The following is a 21,265-nucleotide window of genomic DNA, read 5'->3' as shown; positions in this document are numbered from 1 at the left end:
GTGTGGTCTAAGATCAAAGGTGGTCTTGTATGGATGATAAAATGTTTCACCAGAATGCACTTGTCTTGGACCTGGACATTACTATACTGGTAAAGATGGAGGAGGTCTAGTAACTTTTTAAACTATTACACTATCTGTACCATGCAAGAGCAAATTCTGTATTATGTTAGTGATTTATAAATGATATTGAACTTGAAGCATCTTAGCAGTTTACCTGGCATGTTTTGGTACATAGGCTTATTTTTATTATATTAGAGAACAGTTTTAATTTAGCTCAACATACACTCATTTGTGCCAGCCAATGTCTGAATCTTAAGAGGCCTCAGAGACCAAAATGTGTCTCAGAAAGATTCTGGTGCCAGGCTCAGTGGTACATGCCTGTAATCCCAGTGACTCTGGAGGCTGATATAGGAGGATGGAAAGTTCTAGGCCAGCCTCAGCAATTTAGTGAGATCCTGTCTCAAAATGAAGAAGAGCTGGGAATGTAGCTCAGTCATAGAGCACCCCTGGGTTTGATACCCAGTATCACCAAAAACAAACAAACAAACAAACAAACAACAACAACAACAACAAAAATCCAAAAGCAAAACGCAGGTAAGGGAAAAAGTCACATTTAAAGTTAAAGTTGACTATATGTATATACTCTGATTCACACTGCTATTGCCCTTGTATCTGTTAATATCACATCTAGGAACTCATGAATATTTTTCCACTGAGACTTGTTTATTCTAGCATTGAGACTCTATTTAAATAATAATTTAAAATATAAAAGTGGTGTAACTAATGTTGCATGTGGAAATTCTAGATCCCTCAAGCAAAATTTTCCAAATGGGACCCTTTATTTAATTGCGAAATAAACAGCTTACACTTTGATGGTATTTATGCTTGGGAAGAGAGTAAAAGGAAATAGTTTTGGACTTTCCCCATATAAATTAGGGCCTCCTGAATAATTAGCAGTTAATAAGTGAATGCTTCCCACAAGTTTAAAAGCTATAGCTAAAATGTATATGTGATTGCGTATATGTCATTATAGGCATAGGATTATACAAAATCCAAATATAACCTGGAAATAGTATTGGTTGGATGAATAGAACTTTAAGTAGTTGGGTAGGGGGCTAATATTTATCGAGCACTTACTATGTGCCAAGTACTATGTAGGATTGTTATTGTAGATAATTTAATCCTTACTATGATCTTTAGTGGTAGGTATTATTATTGCCTCAACTTCACAGAAAGGGCAGAGAGATTGGGTAGCTAGCATAAAGTTACACAGTAAGTACTGAGCTAGAAAGTAAATACAGGTGAGGGCCCATGTTCTTAACCATTGCAATAAATTACTATGCTGTTTTAATCTGTAGTCAGTATATAGCAATAATACAATCATTAATATGTTACTTTTTGTGTATATAAAATGGTTTCTTTTTTATGTATTTTTTAGTTGTGGATGGAGACAATACATATATATATATGTGTGTGTGTGTATATATATATATATATATATATATATATATATATATATATATTTCTTTTTTTTTAATGTGGTGCTGAGAATCAAACCCAGTGTCTCAGACATGCTAGGCAAGTGCTCTACCACTGAGCTACAACCCCAGCCCTATAAGATGTTTTCTAAGGCACTTATTTATTGTCAAACATAATCTTGGTATTACAACCCTTTTAAAGCAGGAGTGACTGTGATATAAAGAGATTAAATGATCAGCATAGGGGACATCAACAGAACCCAGAAGTTTCTTATCTACAATTACCTTATTTTGCTTGATTCATATAAGGATCATAGTGTTTCTTTACATTTCCCTTAGGTTTTTTTCAGTGTAGTATGATGAACCTATAAAATGCTTATCTCAGACAGTGATGATATCTGAGCAAGACATGTGCAGCTGGGTATTAGTGTGGATTTCAGCACCACATTGGTACATCTTGGAAGATTTAACCCTGATCTTGTGGAAGTGAGGTGAAGCTGAAGAGGAAAAGCCCATCTTGAATGGTTTTCCTTTTTCCAAGAGGGCAGCTAAGGTGGGCCAGGTATCTTTGCCCTCCAGGGGTGCAGGTGTGCTGTTTTAATTCTTTAATCATTCACATAAATTAAAGCCTATTCCTTTGCATTTAAAAAATAATATAAAATGACACTCTCCATGTTTTATTGCCAGGCAAGAGCTTTGAACTTCTGTCTCATTGAAGTTTGATAAACTGTAAGGATTTTCCAGGGCTGGGTGGTACACTTAACCACAGAGGGAATATTTGGCTGATAAGAACTGCAGGTGAAAGAAACCACCAAGGAGCAGTAATTAGAGAGAGCTTCACACTTGGCTGTTGGCTGGTGTGAAATTCTCACGGAAAGGAGCCTTTCCCTACCTTTGCAGCTCATAGCTCCTTCTCTTCACCACCCACAGTTTAAAAAAGCACCAGGACTTCCTGTTTCCACTTTGTGAACTGGGAATGGGTGGGGTGAATACTTTGTGGTGGGGTAAAAAAAACTTTGAAATTTGGGGACAAGTTCTAACTTCACACAAATGGTATGCAGGTGGGGACAGGACAGAAAGACATGCACGTGCACATGCATATACACACATGCATAAATTCACACAGACACAAAAAGACCGTATATCTCAGATGATCTTACTGTTACCGTACATACCTGTCTTTGTGCTGTTTGTAAAATGAAGATAATTTTTGCTTCCCTCATGGGATTATAACGTGTTAATGATGAGGCGGTGTATTAGAGCACAGATTCTTGTTATCAGACAAGCCATAGTTTAAATCTTGGCCCCTCTGCTTGCTTTGTAATCTTGAGCCAATTAATTTTTTAAGTCTCAGTTCTCCCATTTGTAAAGTAAAAATGCCTATCATATGATTGTTGTGAAAATTAAATAATGTGTATAAAACATTCAGCACATTTTCTGGCCCATTGTTCAATAAGTTGCACAGGGGCTCAAAAAAGGCAGCTGTTATTGTAATATTAAAGTAAATGTGTGTGATTGGCAAATAAATGTGAAACGGGTATAGTCCTTTATTTTTCTTTCTTTTCTCTCTCTTTTTTTTAGTGTAATCTATTTTCCAAAAAATACCTCCTTTTAAAATTTCTGGGATGACAAAAGTGCTTTGATTCTAACTGCTCTAAAACATTTCCTATATAAAGGGCTTTCACCTAACTTTTAGTCCCTGGAGCAAGGGAGGAGAAGCAGCAGGATTTGCTTCTAAGTGGATCTCTTTCATTTCTACCATCAAAAAGAAAAAAAAAATCCTGTACTATCCTTAGGTAGAGGTAAGTCATAAAAAGGCCATATTGCCCAAGGAAGGAATTTTTTTTTTTTTTTTTTTTGGTCAGATTAGGGTACGTGGGTAGAGGAAGGAAGGGGCGCACAGAGGTGAAAATACAGCTGATTTTACTGTTTGGCCATGTTTTCTTCCCAGTTTAATATTTACTTAGTTATAATGATTGGTATTTTGAAAATAATTATTGGCACGTTTGTCAAACAGCTTCATTTTCAGATTTGGCGCTTTTTTCTTTTTTACTGTTTTCTTTTCTTAGTGCTCGGGATGGAACCAGGGCCTAATTCGTGCTAGTGCATGCCCTGCCGCCGACTACACCCCCAGCTCCCAGTTTTGGCCTTTTTGTAGTTGTTGTTGCTATGTTTTTGCAGTACTGGGAATCGAACCCAGGGCCTCCCCAATGCTAGGTAAGTTCTCTCCACTGGGCTCTGTCCCCATCCCGTTGGGCCATTTCTTAAAGAAACAGTTTTCCTGTTGGATAAATTGAGTCATTGAAGCACTGGTTTTGTTTTGTTTTGACATCCTTTTATTGGGGGAAGGGCAGTTTGCAGTGGTTGATAGTTGTTAGTTTGAGGAAGTACTTCATACAGGTAAGACAGACAACTCATGGAAAATGTAACCATGTTGCTTTTCTGGACTTCAGGCTGGTGCAAACATGGTGAAACCCTGTCAGATGAAGAAGGCTTGGTGGATTTGTTTTATGAACTTCACTAGACTATCAGGAGTTCAGAAATAGTATTTTGGGTTTTTTTTAAATTAGTTTACAGTAGACTACATTTTGACATATTGTTCACAAATGGAGCACAACTTCTCATTCCTCTGGCTGTACATGGTACAGAGTCACTCCAGTAATGTAATCATACATGTATATAGGGTAGTAATGTCTGTCTCATTCTACTGTCCTTCCCATCGTCACAGCCCCACCCCTCCCCTCACTCTCCTCAACACAAAGTTCCTTCATTCTTCCCTATCCTTGCACCCCACTATGGATCAGTATCTGCTTATCAGAGAAAACATTCGACTTTTGTTTTTTGGGGATTGGCTTATTTCACTTAGCACGGTATTCTCTAGTTCCATCCATTTACCTGCAAATGCCATAATTTCATTCTTTTTAAAGGACAAGCAATATTCCACTGTGTATATGTACCACATTTTCTTTATCCATTCATCAGTTGAAGAGTATCTAGGTTGGGGCTGGGGATGTGGCTCAAGCGGTAGCGCGCTCGCCTGGCATGCGTGCGACCTGGGTTCGATCCTCAGCACCACATACCAACAAAGATGTTGTGTCTGCCGAGAACTAAAAAAAAAAAAAAAAAAAAAGAGTATCTAGGTTGAAGGGTATCATAGTTTAGTTATTGTAAATTGAGCTGCTATAAACATTGATGTGGCTGCATCACTGTGTATGCTGATTTGAAGTCTTCTGGGTATAAAATGAAGAGTAGGATAGCTGGATCAAATGGTGGATCCATTCCAAGTTTTCTGGAGTATCTCCATACTGCTTTCCATAGTGTTTTCACCAATTTGCAGTCCCACCAGCATTGTGTGAGTGTACCTTTTCCCCCATATCCTTGCCAACACTTATTGTTTCTTTTTTTCTTTTTTCTTTTTCTTTCTTTCTTTTTTTTTTTTTTGTGGTGCTGGGGTATTGAATCCAGGGCCTTGTGCATGCGAAGCAAGCACTCTACCAACTGAGCTATATCCCCAGTCCTCTTGTATTCTTGATTATTGCCATTCTGACTGCAGTGAGGTGAAATCTTGGAGTAGTTTTGATTTGCATTTCTCTAATAGCTAGAGACGGTGAATATTTTTTCATGTTTGTTGATTGATTGTATTTCTTCTTCTGTGAAGTGTCTGTTCAGTTTCTTAGCCCATGTATTGATTGTTTTGTGGGGGTTAAATTTTTTGAGTTCTTTATATATCCTGGAGATTATTGCTCTATTTTAGATACATGTGGTAAAGATTTTTTTTCCCATAGAAATAGTTTTTTGAAGCATACATTTTTGCAAATTTTAGGTAATCTTTCCATATTTTCCTGAGGAATGAAACTATACTTAAGCAAATATCAACCTTGGCAGCAACTTCTTAGAATTGCTTTTTGGCAGGATATTCATTACTTTTGGATTGGTCTTATTGCTCCAGAATAAAGTATTTTTCTAAATTTTTGTGTGACGGATGTGAACATGAATTGGAAGCTCTTTTGTAAAGTATGTCAGGATACAATTGTCATAACTAAAGATAAAATTCAGGGTAAGTAGAAGAAGCATTAGCTGAGCCCTGCTATATAGGAAGCTCCAGCTTTTATTATTTATTAGTAAATCCCAATAACCCTTTCTGATAGGCTTGTTCCCTGCTCCTCCTAGGTAATAATAATAAACTCAGGACTTTATGCATGCTACACAAATGTTCTACCACTAAGGTATAATCCTGGCCCTTCTGATGGACTTTTTTAAAAAAAAATAATTTGTTTTAGTTGTAGATGAACACAATACCTTTATTTATTTATTTATTTATTTTTAAAATAAATTTCCTTTTTTTTTTTTTTAGAGAGAGAGAGAGAGAGAGAGAGAATTTTTTAATATTTATTTTTTAGTTCTCGGCGGACACAACATCTTTGTTTGTATGTAGTGCTGAGGATCGAACCCAGGCCGCACGCATGCCAGGCGAGCGCGCTACCACTTGAGCCACATCCCCAGCCCTATTTATTTATTTTTATGTGGCACTGAGGATCGAACCCAGTGCCTCACACACACTAGGCAAGTGCTCTACCACTGAGCTACAACCCCAGCCCCTCTGATAGACTTTTAAGAAAATGTATCAAGTATGTAGTACACATTAGGCACTGTGGTGTTTTACATACCTTATTTTATTTAATTTTTAAAACACTATTTGGCAGGTGAGGTAGGATTATTATTCACATTTTACAAGGAGGAAATAGGCTTGGGGATAATTTGTTCAGTGTCACACAGCTAGGAAATGGTAGGCCTGAAAATGGAACTTGGGTCTCCCTGAACTCCAAAGCCCATGTTCTTAAGCAATGATTCTTAAGCTTCAGGGCACATAAGAAACACCAAAGGTATTTATTAAAAATTACTGGGATCCAGTTAGAAGTTTATGATCCCTAAGTCTACAAATCTGCATTTTAATTGGGAATCCTAGTCAGATCAAGAGATTGATTATACTTTGAGAAATAGATTGAAATTGTATTGCTTTTCACACTTGATATAGAAGAAAACAGGTGTAGCTAAAGTAATTATCCCAGATTAAGTTATAAAAGACAGAGCCATGATTCAACCCAGATCTGATAATGACTTAATGAATCCCACTATTACATATAATGTAACAATAAAAAAATAACCCAAGTCTGTCTAGCTGTAATATTCACATTCTGTATTACAAGCCCAGTGTTAACTGACACATTTCTCAGTCACAACAAATGTAGAAAATATGATATGTAATAAATTGAGCTACCCAGATTTCATGCTGTTGTTATTTACCAGTGTCATAACTTACAACACAGTTTTAGAATTTCCATGGTCTTTAGCCTTTTTCAGTAACTTTTTTAAAATTAAAGAACTAAGTTTTCTTTACAGTCAGATCATCCTGGCTTCAGGAATGGAATTCCTAGAATAAGGTTTTGAACATGCAGAAGTGGCAGAGGGAACTTGGTGGAAGAGGAGTAAAGAAAAGAACTTCCAGGTGTATTTCTTAAGCGCTAAAGCACCTCAGCACTGAAAGAAGCGTCTTCCTCACTGAAAGAAGAATGAAAGGTTGATGCTGATACTAACCTTGAGCCAGATGGCAGTAGCTTGTGTTCTTCACGTTTGTTCATCCCCTATTTGGTCCATTGAGATCATAGCTCAGTTAGGGCCAGCAAGTTTGCTCTGCCTATTCCAGTCCACTTCCTAGGATAGAGCTCACCTTGATTGACTTGTAAGGCCTCCTACTGGAATTGGAAGAACGTTACTGATCTTTAAAAAAATCTCTCTCATTTTCTCTTTCTCTCTTGCTTTTTGTTTGCAGCCCAGCGACATGTCCTCACGTACATGGAGGATGCAGTGTGCCAACTGCTAGAGAACAGGGAGGATATTAGCCAGTATGGCATTGCCAGGTTCTTCACTGAATAGTAAGTACATGAATGCTTTGCTAAAAGGGCGAACCCAAAAGAGGTACTTGGAAGCAGGCAGGATACATGAAGAATAGAGCAGAACAATGATGATTATGTAGTGGCAGCGAATGTTTAGTTCTGGAAGGTTGATTGAAGTCTGCCTGACATGTTTGGGAGCATGCCTTTCATGCAGCTAGTTTTGTCCAGTGATATGTCTTGAGGATGGTTATGACTATAGTAGTTAACAACTGATTGTTTGATCTATTAAATCTGTTTCTTCAGGTTCCTCTTATAGTTTTTAACTTTCTCCTTTATTCATAATATTCACTCTGATTTCCTTTAGTTGGTGATCCTTTAGTCTCTCTTTTTCATGGCTTACTTTTGTCATGAAATTGTTTAAAATGGTGTTCCTGGGCAGTTTTCTTTCTGTAGGATGTCATACAAATCACTTAATGATTTGTGAGCATTTCTAGAGGGATACATCTTTCATAGATTATATTGTTTGAAGAGTCATGCTTCAGGGTGAAATATGCCTGGAGCTGTGTGCAGTGTTACACACCTTAATACCAACGACTCAGAAGGCTGAGACAGGAGGATCGCAAGTTTGGGGCCAGCCTCAGCAACTTAGTGAGACCCTCTTTCAAAATAAAATAAAAATGGCTGGGGATGTAGCTCAATGGTAGAGCATTCCTGGGTTCAGTCTCTCATACTGCAAATAAATAAATAGTACTGCAAATAAATAAATAAATAAAAATTATGACTGAGCTATGGAAAAGTCAAAATGGTTACTATGTTTAGAATATCACAGAACTGTTTTTAGGCTGAATGAGATAATCACTTTTTAAAAACACCTTAATCTTAGGCATGATGGTGTACACCTATAATTCCAGCTACTTGGGAGGTAGAGAAAAGAGATCTGAAGTTCAAGGCCAGCCTGGGCAACTTAGTGAGACCCTGTTTCTATTAAAATAAAAATTTTCAACAAGACTTGAAATGTAGCCCAGCAGTAGAACACTTGCCTAGCACATGCAAGTCCCTGGGTTTAATCCCCAACACCAAACAAACAAACTAATGAACAAAAATTTTTCTTAATCTTCATGAAAAGATGTGCTAAAGAAATACAAAGTGTTAGCTGGGCTTGGTGGCTCACACCTGTAATGCCAGTGGCTCAGGAAGCTGAGGCAGGAGAATTACAAGTTCAAGGCCAGGCTCAGCAACCTAGAGAGGCTCTGTCTCAAAAAATTTAAAAAAGGGGCCGGGATGTGGCTCAGTAGTTAAGTGCCCTTGGGTTCAGTCCCTGGTACCAAAAAAAGGAAATACAAACCATTATTTTTATGGCCAATATGCCATCATATATTTATATAATCTCTTGGATTCTCTTTCCTTTTTTTCCTGGCTTTTTGGGAACATTCTAAGACAGGAAGAATAATCTCTATAGGCTTCCTGTTAAGGTGAATTATGAACTGAAGTCTATCTTCCTTTACCATAGATTCCCCGCCCCCCCCCATCTATCCTCCAGGTTCTCATTGGGGATTAGACAGCTATTCTTTTTAAAATTAAAAGTTCTTAAATTTATTTAAAATTAAAGTCTATACTTGGGTTTCTGTTAGAAGAACACTTGTACTCTCCCTAGGTCTTTTTATTTTAGTTGTCAATGGACCTTTATTTTACTTATTTATATGCAGTGCTGAGAATTGAACCCAGTGCCTCACACATAAGGCAAGCGCTCTACCACTGAGCCACAACCCCAGCCCTTCTTTTGCTTTTTGTTTTTTGGTACTGTGGGTTGAACCCAGTGACACTGTATCACTGAGCTTGCCTCCAGACCTTTTTAATTTTTTTATGTTGAGACAAGGTCTTGCTAAGTTGCCCAGAGTTGCCTCAAACTTGGTAATCTTCCTGCCTCAGCCTCCAGAATAATGAACTGGAGCTCTAATGGATTTGAATTTTAAGTTCTTGGGAAAACAAACTTTCTGGGCAGAGGGCTAGCTGCTTCTCCCAGCCTTCTAAAGGAGGATGAAGTACAGAAAGGAATCTTGTTCTCATGGTGTGGACTGAAGCAAGTGAGGTGGGCAGGGAATAAAGGCTAAGATTGAATAGCCTTGCTTGCTTTTACAGAACTGACAAGCCAGGGGTCAAGTTTCTAGGCCATTTAATCTGTACCAGCACTCAGGAGGCTCCTTGCCAAGTGAAATATGACTCTTCTGGGGGTAAGGCTTCTTCCTGGCCTTTTCTTCATTTAATCACCCTACCCCACCTCCTTTATAAGTCTTTTCTCTTGTGGTTCCTTAACGCTGGCATCATTTCTTCTTCATCTCTGTTTGCCTACTACTTGGTGTGGTGTATAACATGTAATAAATGTTAAGTAAATATTTCTTGCTCTAACTGTATCTACATTTTAAGCTATAACATGTTATCTATTCTTTTTCTTGATCTTATTATAATGAGGACTATTTTTCTTGTTTGTTTGTTTCTCCCCCTCTCTGTTGTTAATTTTAGGGAGTAGAACACTGTATTCTGCTCTTTAGGAAGCTGTGACTAGCACTGCAAGTGAACCCCACTGGTCTATGTAACTGATACTGAACTCTAGAGAACTAGTAGTGAGATTTATAGCTTTTTTAGAATGCTGTTAACTATAGATAGCTTTTCATCTGCCATTATACTACTGAAAAATTTTTAAAGATTTTTTACACTACTGAGAGAAATCTAGTTGCCAAGTAAGCTGTTTCTGGTTCCCAGGAAACTAAAAATTACATAATGTATATGAGTGGCACATACCTGACACTTCTATAACTCTAAGACATCAGATTGGCTTGAGGTTAAGTTATTTTGAGAAGTGAAAGGCATGCCAACATCAAAGCTACAAAGACATTTTTTCCCCTCTGTACCGGGGATTGAACCCAGCAGTGCTTAAGCACTAAACCACATCCCCAGCCCTTTTTCTATTTTATTTTGAGACAGGGTCTCACTAAGTTGCTTAGTGCCTTGCTAAGTTGCTGAGGCTGCCTCAGCCTCCCAAGCCACTGGGATTGTAGACATGTGCCACTGTGCCTGACCAAAGACATTTTTTTTTTTAATACTAAAAAGTTCTAGCTATATGACAGAATGGGAAGTAGAAGAAATAGCATTTGGTAAGCAAGGGATCCTGATTGTTAGAAGCTCCTGATTTTACTTTTGACTATAAAGATTTAGCTAGTGAAAATCCTTCTTTTTCAGGCCCCCAGTCTGTATTGATTCATAGGAGAAAGCTGAGCTCCTTATTCCTAGAAATTCTCTCTCTGCGCCCTTAGGCACATTTTTGAAAACTGGCTTCAGTTGCCTCATCTATGAAAGAGGTTTAATAAAGCTTTACATGCTTATATTAATAATATAATAATTACATGTTATAATGGGCATGCTGTGTCTCATCCACTACAATTTTTTGAGGTATTGGTATAATTATTATTTCTATTTCATTGATAAGGAAACTGAGACTCCTCGATGTAATGCTTTAAAGAGCTTCTTCAAGTTCACAAGCTAGTAAGTGTCAGAGTTAGGAGTTTGCCTGCAAATTCCACTGTTTTCCACTGCCTTCACATCATTTTAGTGCCTAATGTTGCTGGATGCCTACCCTGATAAATTTGAGATCTCTGCTAGCTATAATTTCTGCAATTCTTGAATTTTCCCTATGAATGATACTCTGCAAACTTATCTCATATCCTTGTCCAGTGACTTCAATTCATTACCATTTAAATATTTAGTATTGGCCTTTTGGGGGATACAGTTGGACCTATCTCTAAATAGCAGGAAGCTTGATTTTTTTAAAAAAAATATGTTAACTGTACACTTCTTGCAGTTTCAAGTTCATGCCTTTTCATACATTTCATGATGGGTGATTTAACCTTTAAACAATGGCAGAGTTACTCCTTGAAATTGTTTCTGGAGGGTTTTTATGTTGATTTTCTTTTTTTACAAAAAGTTTTTTTGTAGTTGTATTTTGACAGAATGCCTTTATTTTATTTGTTTATTTTTACATAGTGCTGAGGATCGAACCCAGTGCCTCATGCCAGCTAGGCAAGTGCTCTGCCACTAAGCTGCAGCCCCAGCCTTGTTGATTTTCTTCTTTAAAGTGCTTGCCCTCTCACCTTTGCTGTTATCCCTTGGTTGTTTGTGTTTTCAAACAAGTTCATGATTATTCCAGCAAATATGGATGAAATGTAAAACACAAGGGGCTGAGCAGCACTATGTGTATGTCTGCAAGACAGGTCTGCAGGTCAGATTCCTCTGGACACTCTTGAGAGAAGGGTACTAAATCACAGAGCATTTTCTTTTATGTTATATGTAACCTCTACTTCTGAGTTCTGTCCTTCAACCAGGGGAAGGTAAAAGAAATTAATATTTAAAGGTGCTACTCTAAGAATAGACCAAGTCAGTGCTAGGTCAGGCCCTCTGAAGGAGTGCATCCAAGAAAATGAGGCTGGAGTGGCTGTGACTTAGAGACCACAGCAGAGTACGACCAGGTTCTTGTGGTTCTTGTGGCTTTTTAAGACATTGGAAAATAATGATGGGAGAAAAACAGGCTGAAATCTGAGAATTCCTATCAGAATTGGGAACCATTCTTCACAGGCTAAATTGATAGTTATAACCCTGTGGCATCAGGGAGCTTGACCTCCACATACTAATATAGAAAAGAGTGATTACTCTGTGGTCTTGGTCAGTGGGCCCAGGAGGGCTCTTTCTTATGATCAAGTTATCTTGTTTTTGTTTTTGTTTTTTTAAATGATGGATTTTAGTTTCTTGGTGAAAGTTTGATGATGACTGTTGCAAGGAAAAGAAGTACACAGATTACCTTCATTGATGGAGGTTTATTTTAAGGATGAAAACACAGACAGCTGGGTGTGGTAGCTCATGCCTGTAATCCCAGCAACTCCAGAGGCTGAGGTAGGGGGGTTGCAAGTTTGAAACCAGCTTTCACAACTTAGTGAAGCCCTGAGCAACTTAGTGAAACCCTGTATCAAAATAAAGAATAAAAAGTACTGGGTATGTGGCTTAGTGGTAAAGTGACCCTAGGTTAAAGCCTCAGTACCAAACCAAATCAAACAAACAAACAAAAAGATAGAATTCATTCAGTAATTAGTTTTCGAGCACCTACTATGTGCCTATTTGTACTAGGTAATGGAAGAATCAGGGAACAAGACAAATACGCTATATGCCCTCATGGACCTAGTGTTTTAATGAAAGATAGTTAATAAACAAGCAATCTGATGATGATGAGAATAGTTGTCATAATAAATACTCTGTGTAAGGCACTGTTCTAAGAATATAATGTAGATTGTCTCATTTAATGTTCACAAAACTATGAGATAGATTATTAGTGGTATCCATATTTTACACATTTAGAAATTCAGGCACATAGAAGTAATATTCTTAAGATTACAAGATGACAACTGTAACATAAAATACAACAAGAAAATAACCAGGGCAATGTGATTCATAGAATGGCCAGAATAGATGACATTTGGATGCTCATCCCATCAGAAAGTCAGTGACTTAGCTCAGAGGACCACTCTCTTTCTCTTTGTCTACCTCAATTACCTAGGCTGACTGTATCAAAAAGAGATAATTTGATGGACTTTATTTGTTGCTGTTCAAAATGGAGAACCATTAATGATCAGTGTTCCTAAAAAAGCTACTTTGGATTACTGATCTCCCTCATGCCTTGCTATCTACCATGTGGAATAAATATGGAGATGGAAAACTTTATTTACATAAATTGTTTTTAGAAAAGGAACATTGATTTCATTCTGACATAGTAATTATCAGATTTTTTTTTCTTTTTAAATTTTTTAGTTGTTGGTGCACACAATATCTTTATTTCATTTTTATGTGGTGCTGAAGATTGAACCCAGTGCTAGGTGAGCACTCCATCACTGAGCCACAACCCCAGCCCAATTATCAGAATTTAATTGGAAAGTTGAATTATTTTTTTGTATATACTCTTGCAGTAAAAAGCTTCAGCATGAAATTCCCTCTTTATTGCTTTAATAAGAATAAATCTATGAAATATGAACTTCATTAATTCACTCTGGAGAAAAGAGATTACATTATTCCTAAATCACTTAAATTTTAACTCTAGTGAAAACAGTTCATGATTATAAAATATGGATTGTTTCTTCTTTTTTGAAAACAAGTCTTCTAAGCCCTATGAGAGATGATCCACTTCTTCCCTACATAATCTAGAACAATCGGGGTGTAAACTTTCAGTTCTAAAGTTGGCAGATTTTTTTTAGGATCATCCACCATCTAACATTTAAGTAATATTTTGAGTTCTTCTGGTGTCCATGGTAATGAAGGAGCAGAGAATTGGGGCAGCAAGAAACAGAGCGAACCAGGACTTCACCAATTTCCAGGATTGCCATTTTGACTGAGGAATGGACTTGAGACTTCTCTGGGCCATTTCTGCTCCATGTTTTCCCTATTTATTGTTGTTAAATTGAGCCAAAATGTGGTGTGGTGAAATAATGGTGACTAATCCTATTATAGACTTCTTCAAAAGGGGTAGTGCTTCTCCCTGCAGCCTGCCCCCTCCTGCCTTTTTTCCATAGTTCAGTTCTTAGCTGGAGTTGACACTTTGTAACAAAAAAAATTTGCCCATTTCTCATTGTCAGCATCTGGATTCTCACACACAGGGAATTGCCAGGAAAAGATTTTGCCTTCAGTTAAAGCAATCCTGTCCTCAGCGTTACTGGCCTAGACATTTCTGTTAAGCCAACAATTTGTGAAATTTGAAGAGAATTCTGGTTCTTTTTTATTTAGCAGAGATACATTAGAGCAGAAGGACTCCAGGGAACCATAGCAGTGAGTTAAGAGTCACCAAAATCTATATTGACAATGAAAAGTACAGGGTCATTGAGGATACATGGAACTGCTATTTGTGTAGAATCCATCTTTCTTTTTCAGTTCCTTCATGTTATGGTTACAGGAAACCATCCAGCAGCACTTGACCTGGTAACTGAGGGAGCGATTTCACAGTCCACTGGTCCCGTGATTCATTCAGAAGTCAGAGTTAAAAGTTACAGAAGTAATAATTGGGCCTAGAATCTCCCTGTCAGGAAAGACCCTACTTCCCCAGCCCTCCTTTCTCCAAGTTAAGAGAAACTTAGCTGTTGTGAAACCATTCAATAAGAGGAAATGAAGGAACTCTATCCATCCTTGGCCAAAGTATTCTTAAGACCCAGTAATAATATTTCTGTTTTCATGGGAGCTGCTCTTGCAGCTAGCTAATATAAAACTCATGTATAATTCTTCACCCTAAAATATCTCTCTTTGGAGAACTAATTTGATTTATTTTAATCTATAAATAATATAAAGGATCTTTAGTTGGCCACACCCTGATATGCCTTGTCATCTGCCACTCTGATAATTCTTTCAGTGTTCCTCTAGCAATCAAGTAGACAACCACAAGTGTGAATTCAAATTCTGCCTCATTATTAGTAATGTAAAATAGCTCATCAGAAGTTAAGATGCTGATTTCATCAATAATATAGCAATTTAAATTTTTTTGTGCTTTTAATTTCTTCCAATATTTGTTCAGAATTCTTGAAGATCTGTGGTGCTGGTGGCATAGGCCTGGCACAAGAACAGGAAAAAGTGACATGATTTGGCACCTTAACCAGAAGGTCTTTAATGAACTAGGATGGGGTGGAGGGGATAGAGGAGAAAGAGGAAGGGCAGTTAGAATTTTGGCAGCCGTGCCAAGATTTTTTCTTCTCTAAAAAAAAAAGTGCAATGAAAGAAATGAGGTTTACCTCTGCCATTATGATTTGCTAAGATGTTTGTCTATTTCTTGGCTTCCAGCACCATGGCAGATACATCTTTGAAGTCAATGACTTACCCACAAAACAAATTGTTTCTCAGGTTCCTTCAAGGGGTGTCATATCCAACTAATTTCCTGTCTGAGGCCAGAAGATTGCTTTTTTCAACTATCAGATGCCATGCTGACTAGCACAGTGGAACACATTTTATCAGAACATGTCATGAGCATGTAAATTTATTATAGGACAGATGGGTTCCAATTTTGCTGACTTCTGAGGCTATAACAATAGAAAATATCATGATGAAAGCAGTTTGGGTAAAACATCATTTCTTGGGTGACCATAAAAACACCCTTGAATTCATTCCTTTTTCATTGACAATGAATATCAACAATAAATGTCTTTGTTAATGTCCTTGCATTATAATTTTCCAGGTCTAGATCAATGCTAGGGATGATATAACCTATCTCAAAGGATTGTTATGCAAGTCAGATGAAATGACATGAATTAAGTATTTGGTTCTATATAATTCATTTGCATTATGTATCATTCCTTTTTAGTTTAGCTTTAGTTTTCTGGAATTTTTTCATCTCTTACTTGGTGAATCTCTAGGAAAATGATATTTTTCTCTCTCTTTAAATTGTCTCAGAGTTGAAGATCTTGAGGACTTTTTAGTCTCTCTTGTTTTCCGTAACACTTATTACTTACCCGGCATTTTGTGTCTTCTTCATAGATTGATGACCTCCTCCTGCATGTTTATTAGCTATTTTATCTTGACCACTTTACTTTTCATTTAGTTCATTCAGAGAATAACTTAACAAACTTTTGCCTTTTCTTCTTCACCTATAAGCCATTTCCTCCCCTCCCATCTGTACTTCCTTTCCCTGACTCCTAAATTAGAAAGGTGTAACAGGAGACCTGGGTCAGTCAAGTCTATCCACCTTGCATCGTTCCTACTCTTCCATCTAGCCAGGAGAGTGATGGCTCAGGGTAATGAAAAACAGACCTTCTCTGCTGAGGTCATTGCTCCTCATGCTGGCAGCCTGCTCCAGGAAGCTGTTTATCTGTGCTTGTAGAGCCACACTCTGGCCTCTGAACAGTTGGAATGTATTGAGGAACCACAGAGTCCAAAGAGAGAATGTTACCCAGGCAGTTCCACGCAGGAGAGTATATTTACACCACACAAGCTACAGTTTACATGTCTGGGGATAACTGTTTATCTGTACATTGTCATACTTGACCTTCTATGCAATACAAATGCCCTCTCAAGAGGGTTTTACCAAGAGATACTATAGAAAATTTGATGTAAAAATTACCTTTTAAAGGTAGTGTTTTTCTGAATCAGATATGATGCTTAGAATTTTAAACCATACAGGCCTGATGGCTAAAGCATCTAAAAACACTATTTCTTGCAGGTTTTTTTTTCCCAAATTAAATGTTTTTCTTCATCCCTTTACCAAATACTAAGTTTTGTTATAGAACTTTGATATGTGCTATAAGCTATAATATCAATAGGGTTATAAAATATGGCCACTTGCCTGTAAGGAGACGTAAGCTGGTTGAAGAGGTAATGCTTACTCGTTAACAATTAGAGAACAATACATTAAGTTGTGTGGCCCAGTATGCTGGGAAGGAGTAAGGAGAAATAATGACGATTAGTTAAAGAAACATCATAGAGGAGTTTGTCTTAACCTGGAAAGATGAATGGAATTAGAATAGGGGGAGAAAAAAAGGAGATATTATTTATGTGACATGAAAGCACTGTAGCTTGGTGTCATACATTTTGGTGTCACATAAATCTGTGTCTGAGGGTCTGCCACTTTCTAGTACATGATCTCAGGAAAATGCTTAGACTCATTTATAAATTAGGAAGACACATATATAAAATATAAGATTCCACATTACATGATTGTTCAAAGGATTAAATGAGAATAATGAAGATAAAGTGTTTGGCATTCTATCCAAGATATAGTAAGTGTTTAATAAATGGTAGCTGCTATTGATGGTGTTTATTGATTTATTCAACAAATATTTACTGAGTACCTATATCTTAGTCAGTGTTCTGGGTATTAGGTAGGGATTTAAAAAAAATGAGAAATCCCAACCCTCATGGAGCTTCCATTCTGAAATTATCTTAATTTCACCTTTTCCATCTGTGTGTAATAATTTTAGACTTACAAAAAAGTTGCAAAAGTAATATAGAGCTCCCTTATCCCTTTCATGCAGCTTCCACTAAGATTAACATTTTCTGTAATCATGGTAAAATTGTCAAAGGACCTTAACATTAATTCAGAACTACGAGGCTGAGGCTATGCTCTGTGGTACGCACTTGCCTGGCATACACAAAACCCTGGGTTCAATTGCCAGCACTGCAAAACAAAAAGAAAACAGAAAAACTACTAGTCCATAGATTATTATTTGAATTTTCACTTTTAAATGTTTTTATTAGCAGGGGGTTCATTTTGACTTATTTCTAAATTCAGTTTATTTCATTTCAATCTCTAATACTTCCCTTTTCCTTCCCCTTCTCCTTACCCTCATCCTCTTCCTTTACTTCTCTTTCTTCTATTTATTTATTTATTTTAATTGATGCATTAGAGTTATACATAAAAGTAGAATTCATTGTGATGTATTTGTATCTGCACTAGCATTTCACCTTGACTTTTATTTTATTTTTTTGTGTTACTGGAATTGAACCCAGGGGTACTCTACATGAGCTATATTCTTAGCTCTTTTTTAAAATTTTGAGATAGAACCTTGCTAGGTTTCTGAAGCTGGCCTCAAACTTGGGATCTTCCTGCCTCAGCTTCTGAGTCTCTGGGATTATAGGTGTGTGACAATGAGCATAACTCTCACCTTTATTTTTTGAAGGATATTTGTTTTTCTAGTATAAATTCTAGGTTGGCAGTTATTTTACCATTCCATTTCCACTTCTGGTTTCCACTGTTTGTTGAGACATCAGCTTTTAGTCTTGTTTTTGATCTTTAGAAAACAAACTGTCCTTTATCTCTGGCTACTTATTGGCAATTTGTCCTTGGTCTTTGGTTTTGCTATAATGTGCTTTGGTTTGCGTGTGTGTGTGTGTGTGTGTGTGTGTGTGTGTGTGTGTATCTAAACTATTTAGTGTTCTTAGTGCTTCTTGAACTGTATAGTTTAAGGTCTTTTATCAGTTTTGAAAAATTCTTAATTATTACCTCTTCAAATTTACTTCTGTTCTACTCTCTTATTCCTTTTGGGATCCCAGTTACACAAATGTCATAACTTTACATATAACCCCTGTCTCTTTATATATATTATATATATATATTTAGTTGTCAGTGGACCTTTATTTTTTATTTATTTTTATGTGTTGCTGAGAGTCAAACCCAATGCCTCACACATGCCACTGAGCCCCAGCCCCAGCCACCACCCCTTATCCCCGGTCTCTTTTGTACTTTTATTTTTTTATTTTTTTTGCACTTTTTATCATTTTTCTTTTGGATATTTCCTTATGTTCTATTTTCATTTTATTTAATTCTCTTCATTTGGGTCTAATTACTCTTTTTTTTAAAGAGAGAGAGAGAGAGAGAGAGAGAGAGAGAATTTTTTAATATTTTATTTTTTAGTTTTTGGCAGACATAACATCTTTATTTGTATGTGGTGCTGAGGATCAAACCCAGGCCGCATGCAGGCCAGGCAAGCACGCTACCACTTGAGCCACATCTCCAGCCATGGGTCCAATTACTCTTAAACCCATCCACTGAGTTCTTATTCTAGTGTATATTTTAGTTCAAAAATTTCTACTTAGTTATTTTTTTGTTTGTTTGCTAAATCTTATTTTTATTTGTTTGAACATAGTAATACATGGTAATTACAAAATCCACAGTTTATCATCTAGATTCCCTTTTATCTGTTCTCTCTTTTTATTTTTTCATTCCGTTGCCTTATCTTGTGTTCTATACCTTTTTCCTCTTTTTGAGAGATGTTCATGGTATATGAAAAACTAGAGAGATGTGAGACCTAGAATTAGATTATCTTTCCTCAGAGAGGATTTATGCTTCCTTCTGGCAGGCATTATAGCCACTAGTAATCCTGAATCACCTAGTCCTTCGGGGGTTGGAATGATTTGAAGCTAGCCCTAAGTATTGGGGGAGCTCTTCAGGGTGCCAAAAGAGTCTCAGGGGTACATCAGAATCCTTCTTCCCAACCTAGATCCAATTTTTTGACCTCTGAGTCTCAAGAGTCATTCAAAATCTTTGGAACTTAACTTTAATTTAAAACTCTTACCTACTCTATATATCAGTTGCATCTTCCGGAACTGGCAGAGGCCCCTAGAAACTATCAAGAAATATAATACCTTATTTTTTAATGGTGGTGAGTATAAGTGATACTGTGAGATATCTAGTACAACTGTAATATGATATGAAAATGTCTGAGATTTCTATATTGTTGCTGCCAAATCTACTGTGCTTATATTTATAATTAAAAGAAATGCTAAATTTCAGTTAGAAATTAGTAAAAATATAGAAAAAAATTGTCATACAAGTTTATGGATAACTTAATTTATTAACTCTTCCCTGTAGAACTGGCCCATGTGGCACCTCATGCTGGGTTCACATCCCTGGGATTTGTGCTTTCATAACCTGTCCTAGCTATTCTTCATTTCCTTTAGAATAGCTCTATGATGATTTCAAACATATGCCTTTGATAATTCATTTGACAAATTTCAGCCAGTAAGGTTAGTCTGAACTATCTAGTCTACCTCTGTTGAAGAGGAATTCTATTAGAACTTGCATTCTAGTGGAATATAATTAGCACAAGTGGAAAATACCATACACTGTAAGGGGTCATGAAGGAATATAATCTGATTTATGAAACACAAGTATAATAGAAAATATGTCTCTTTTCCTTTGGCGAGCCACTGAAGGTCCTGGTGTCGCCATGGGCCATATTGTAAAAACAAGCTATACCCAAAGTACCCAAAGCCTTTGTTTCTGCTGGAGTGTCCCTGATGCCAAAAGTCACATCTTTGACCTTGGGCAGAAAAAGGCAAAAGTGGATGAATTTCCACTCTGTGGCCACATGGTAACTGAGGAATATGAGCAGCTATTGGAGGCTACCGGTATTTGTGCCAACAAGTACGTGTTAAAAAGTTGTGGCAAAGATGGCTTTCTTTTTTTTTTTTTTTTTTTTTTAAATGATCTCATTGCACTTTTTTTTTTTTTTGAGAGAGAGAGAGAGAGAGAACTTTTAATATTTTATTTTTTAGTTTTCGGTGGACACAACATCTTTGTTTGTATGTGGTGCTGAGGATTGAACCTGGGCCGCACGCATGCCAGGCGAGCGCGCTACCACTTGAGCCACATCCCCAGCCCAAAGATGGCTTTCATATCCAAGTGTGGCCCCACCTTTTCCATGTCATCCAAATCAACAAGATGTTGTACTGTGCCGGGTCTAACAGGCTCCAGACAGGATGTGGGGTGCCTTTGGGAAACCCCAGGGCACAGTGGCAGGGGTCATATTAGACAAGTCATCATGTCTATCTGCACCATGCTGCAGAACAAGGAATGAATGATTGAGGCCAAGTTCAAGTTCCCCGGTTCTAGAAGGTAAGGTAGTGATGCAGCTCCCTTCTCCTACCTTTCCTTACCCCAGTCCTCCTGACTCACTTTACACCTCTAGATCCACATTTCAAAGAAATGGGGCTTTACCTAGTTTAATGCTGACGAAATTGAAGACATGGTGGCTGAGAAGCGGCTCATTCTTGATGGCTTTGGGGTCAAATATATCCCAATCGTGGTCCCCTGTACAAGTGGTGAGCCCTGTACTCATGAAGGCTTCTACTGTGCTGTCCCCTTCTTAATTTCATACACACCAATAAATCTGTATTGTATCCAAAAAAGAAAAAGAAAATATATAATTAGGATAGGACCAGTTTGTGGAGGGCTCAATGATGTTGAAATAAAAAGAAAGACAAAGTAAAAGAAAAGTGTCTTATAAATGCTGAGAAATGAACTCTCCGCTTCTAATTTTTGAAATTCATATCCATTTATTAAGTGCCTACTGTATGCCAGACATGGTCTTTAAAGAATTCACTATT

General features: G+C 37.2%; 1 protein-coding gene and 1 pseudogene across 1 annotated transcript in view; both read left to right on the top strand.

Annotated features, from left to right (window-relative positions):
* The window catches only part of Cstpp1 (centriolar satellite-associated tubulin polyglutamylase complex regulator 1), a 193,828-nt gene that overhangs the window by 30,154 nt on the left and 142,409 nt on the right, over window positions 1–21,265 (top strand). Inside the window, exon 2 of the mRNA XM_026399062.2 lies at window positions 7,309–7,411. Coding sequence (XP_026254847.1) covers window positions 7,309–7,411 — 103 coding nt within the window. The remainder of the gene's footprint in view (window positions 1–7,308; window positions 7,412–21,265) is intronic.
* On the top strand, window positions 20,107–20,999 carry LOC113190005 (large ribosomal subunit protein uL16-like; annotated as a pseudogene).

Source organism: Urocitellus parryii, chromosome 4 (genome assembly GCF_045843805.1).
Source record: "Urocitellus parryii isolate mUroPar1 chromosome 4, mUroPar1.hap1, whole genome shotgun sequence".
Classification (NCBI taxonomy): Eukaryota; Metazoa; Chordata; class Mammalia; order Rodentia; family Sciuridae; genus Urocitellus; species Urocitellus parryii.
Note: the sequence above shows the minus strand (reverse complement) of the source record. Positions and strands in the feature narration are given on the sequence as shown.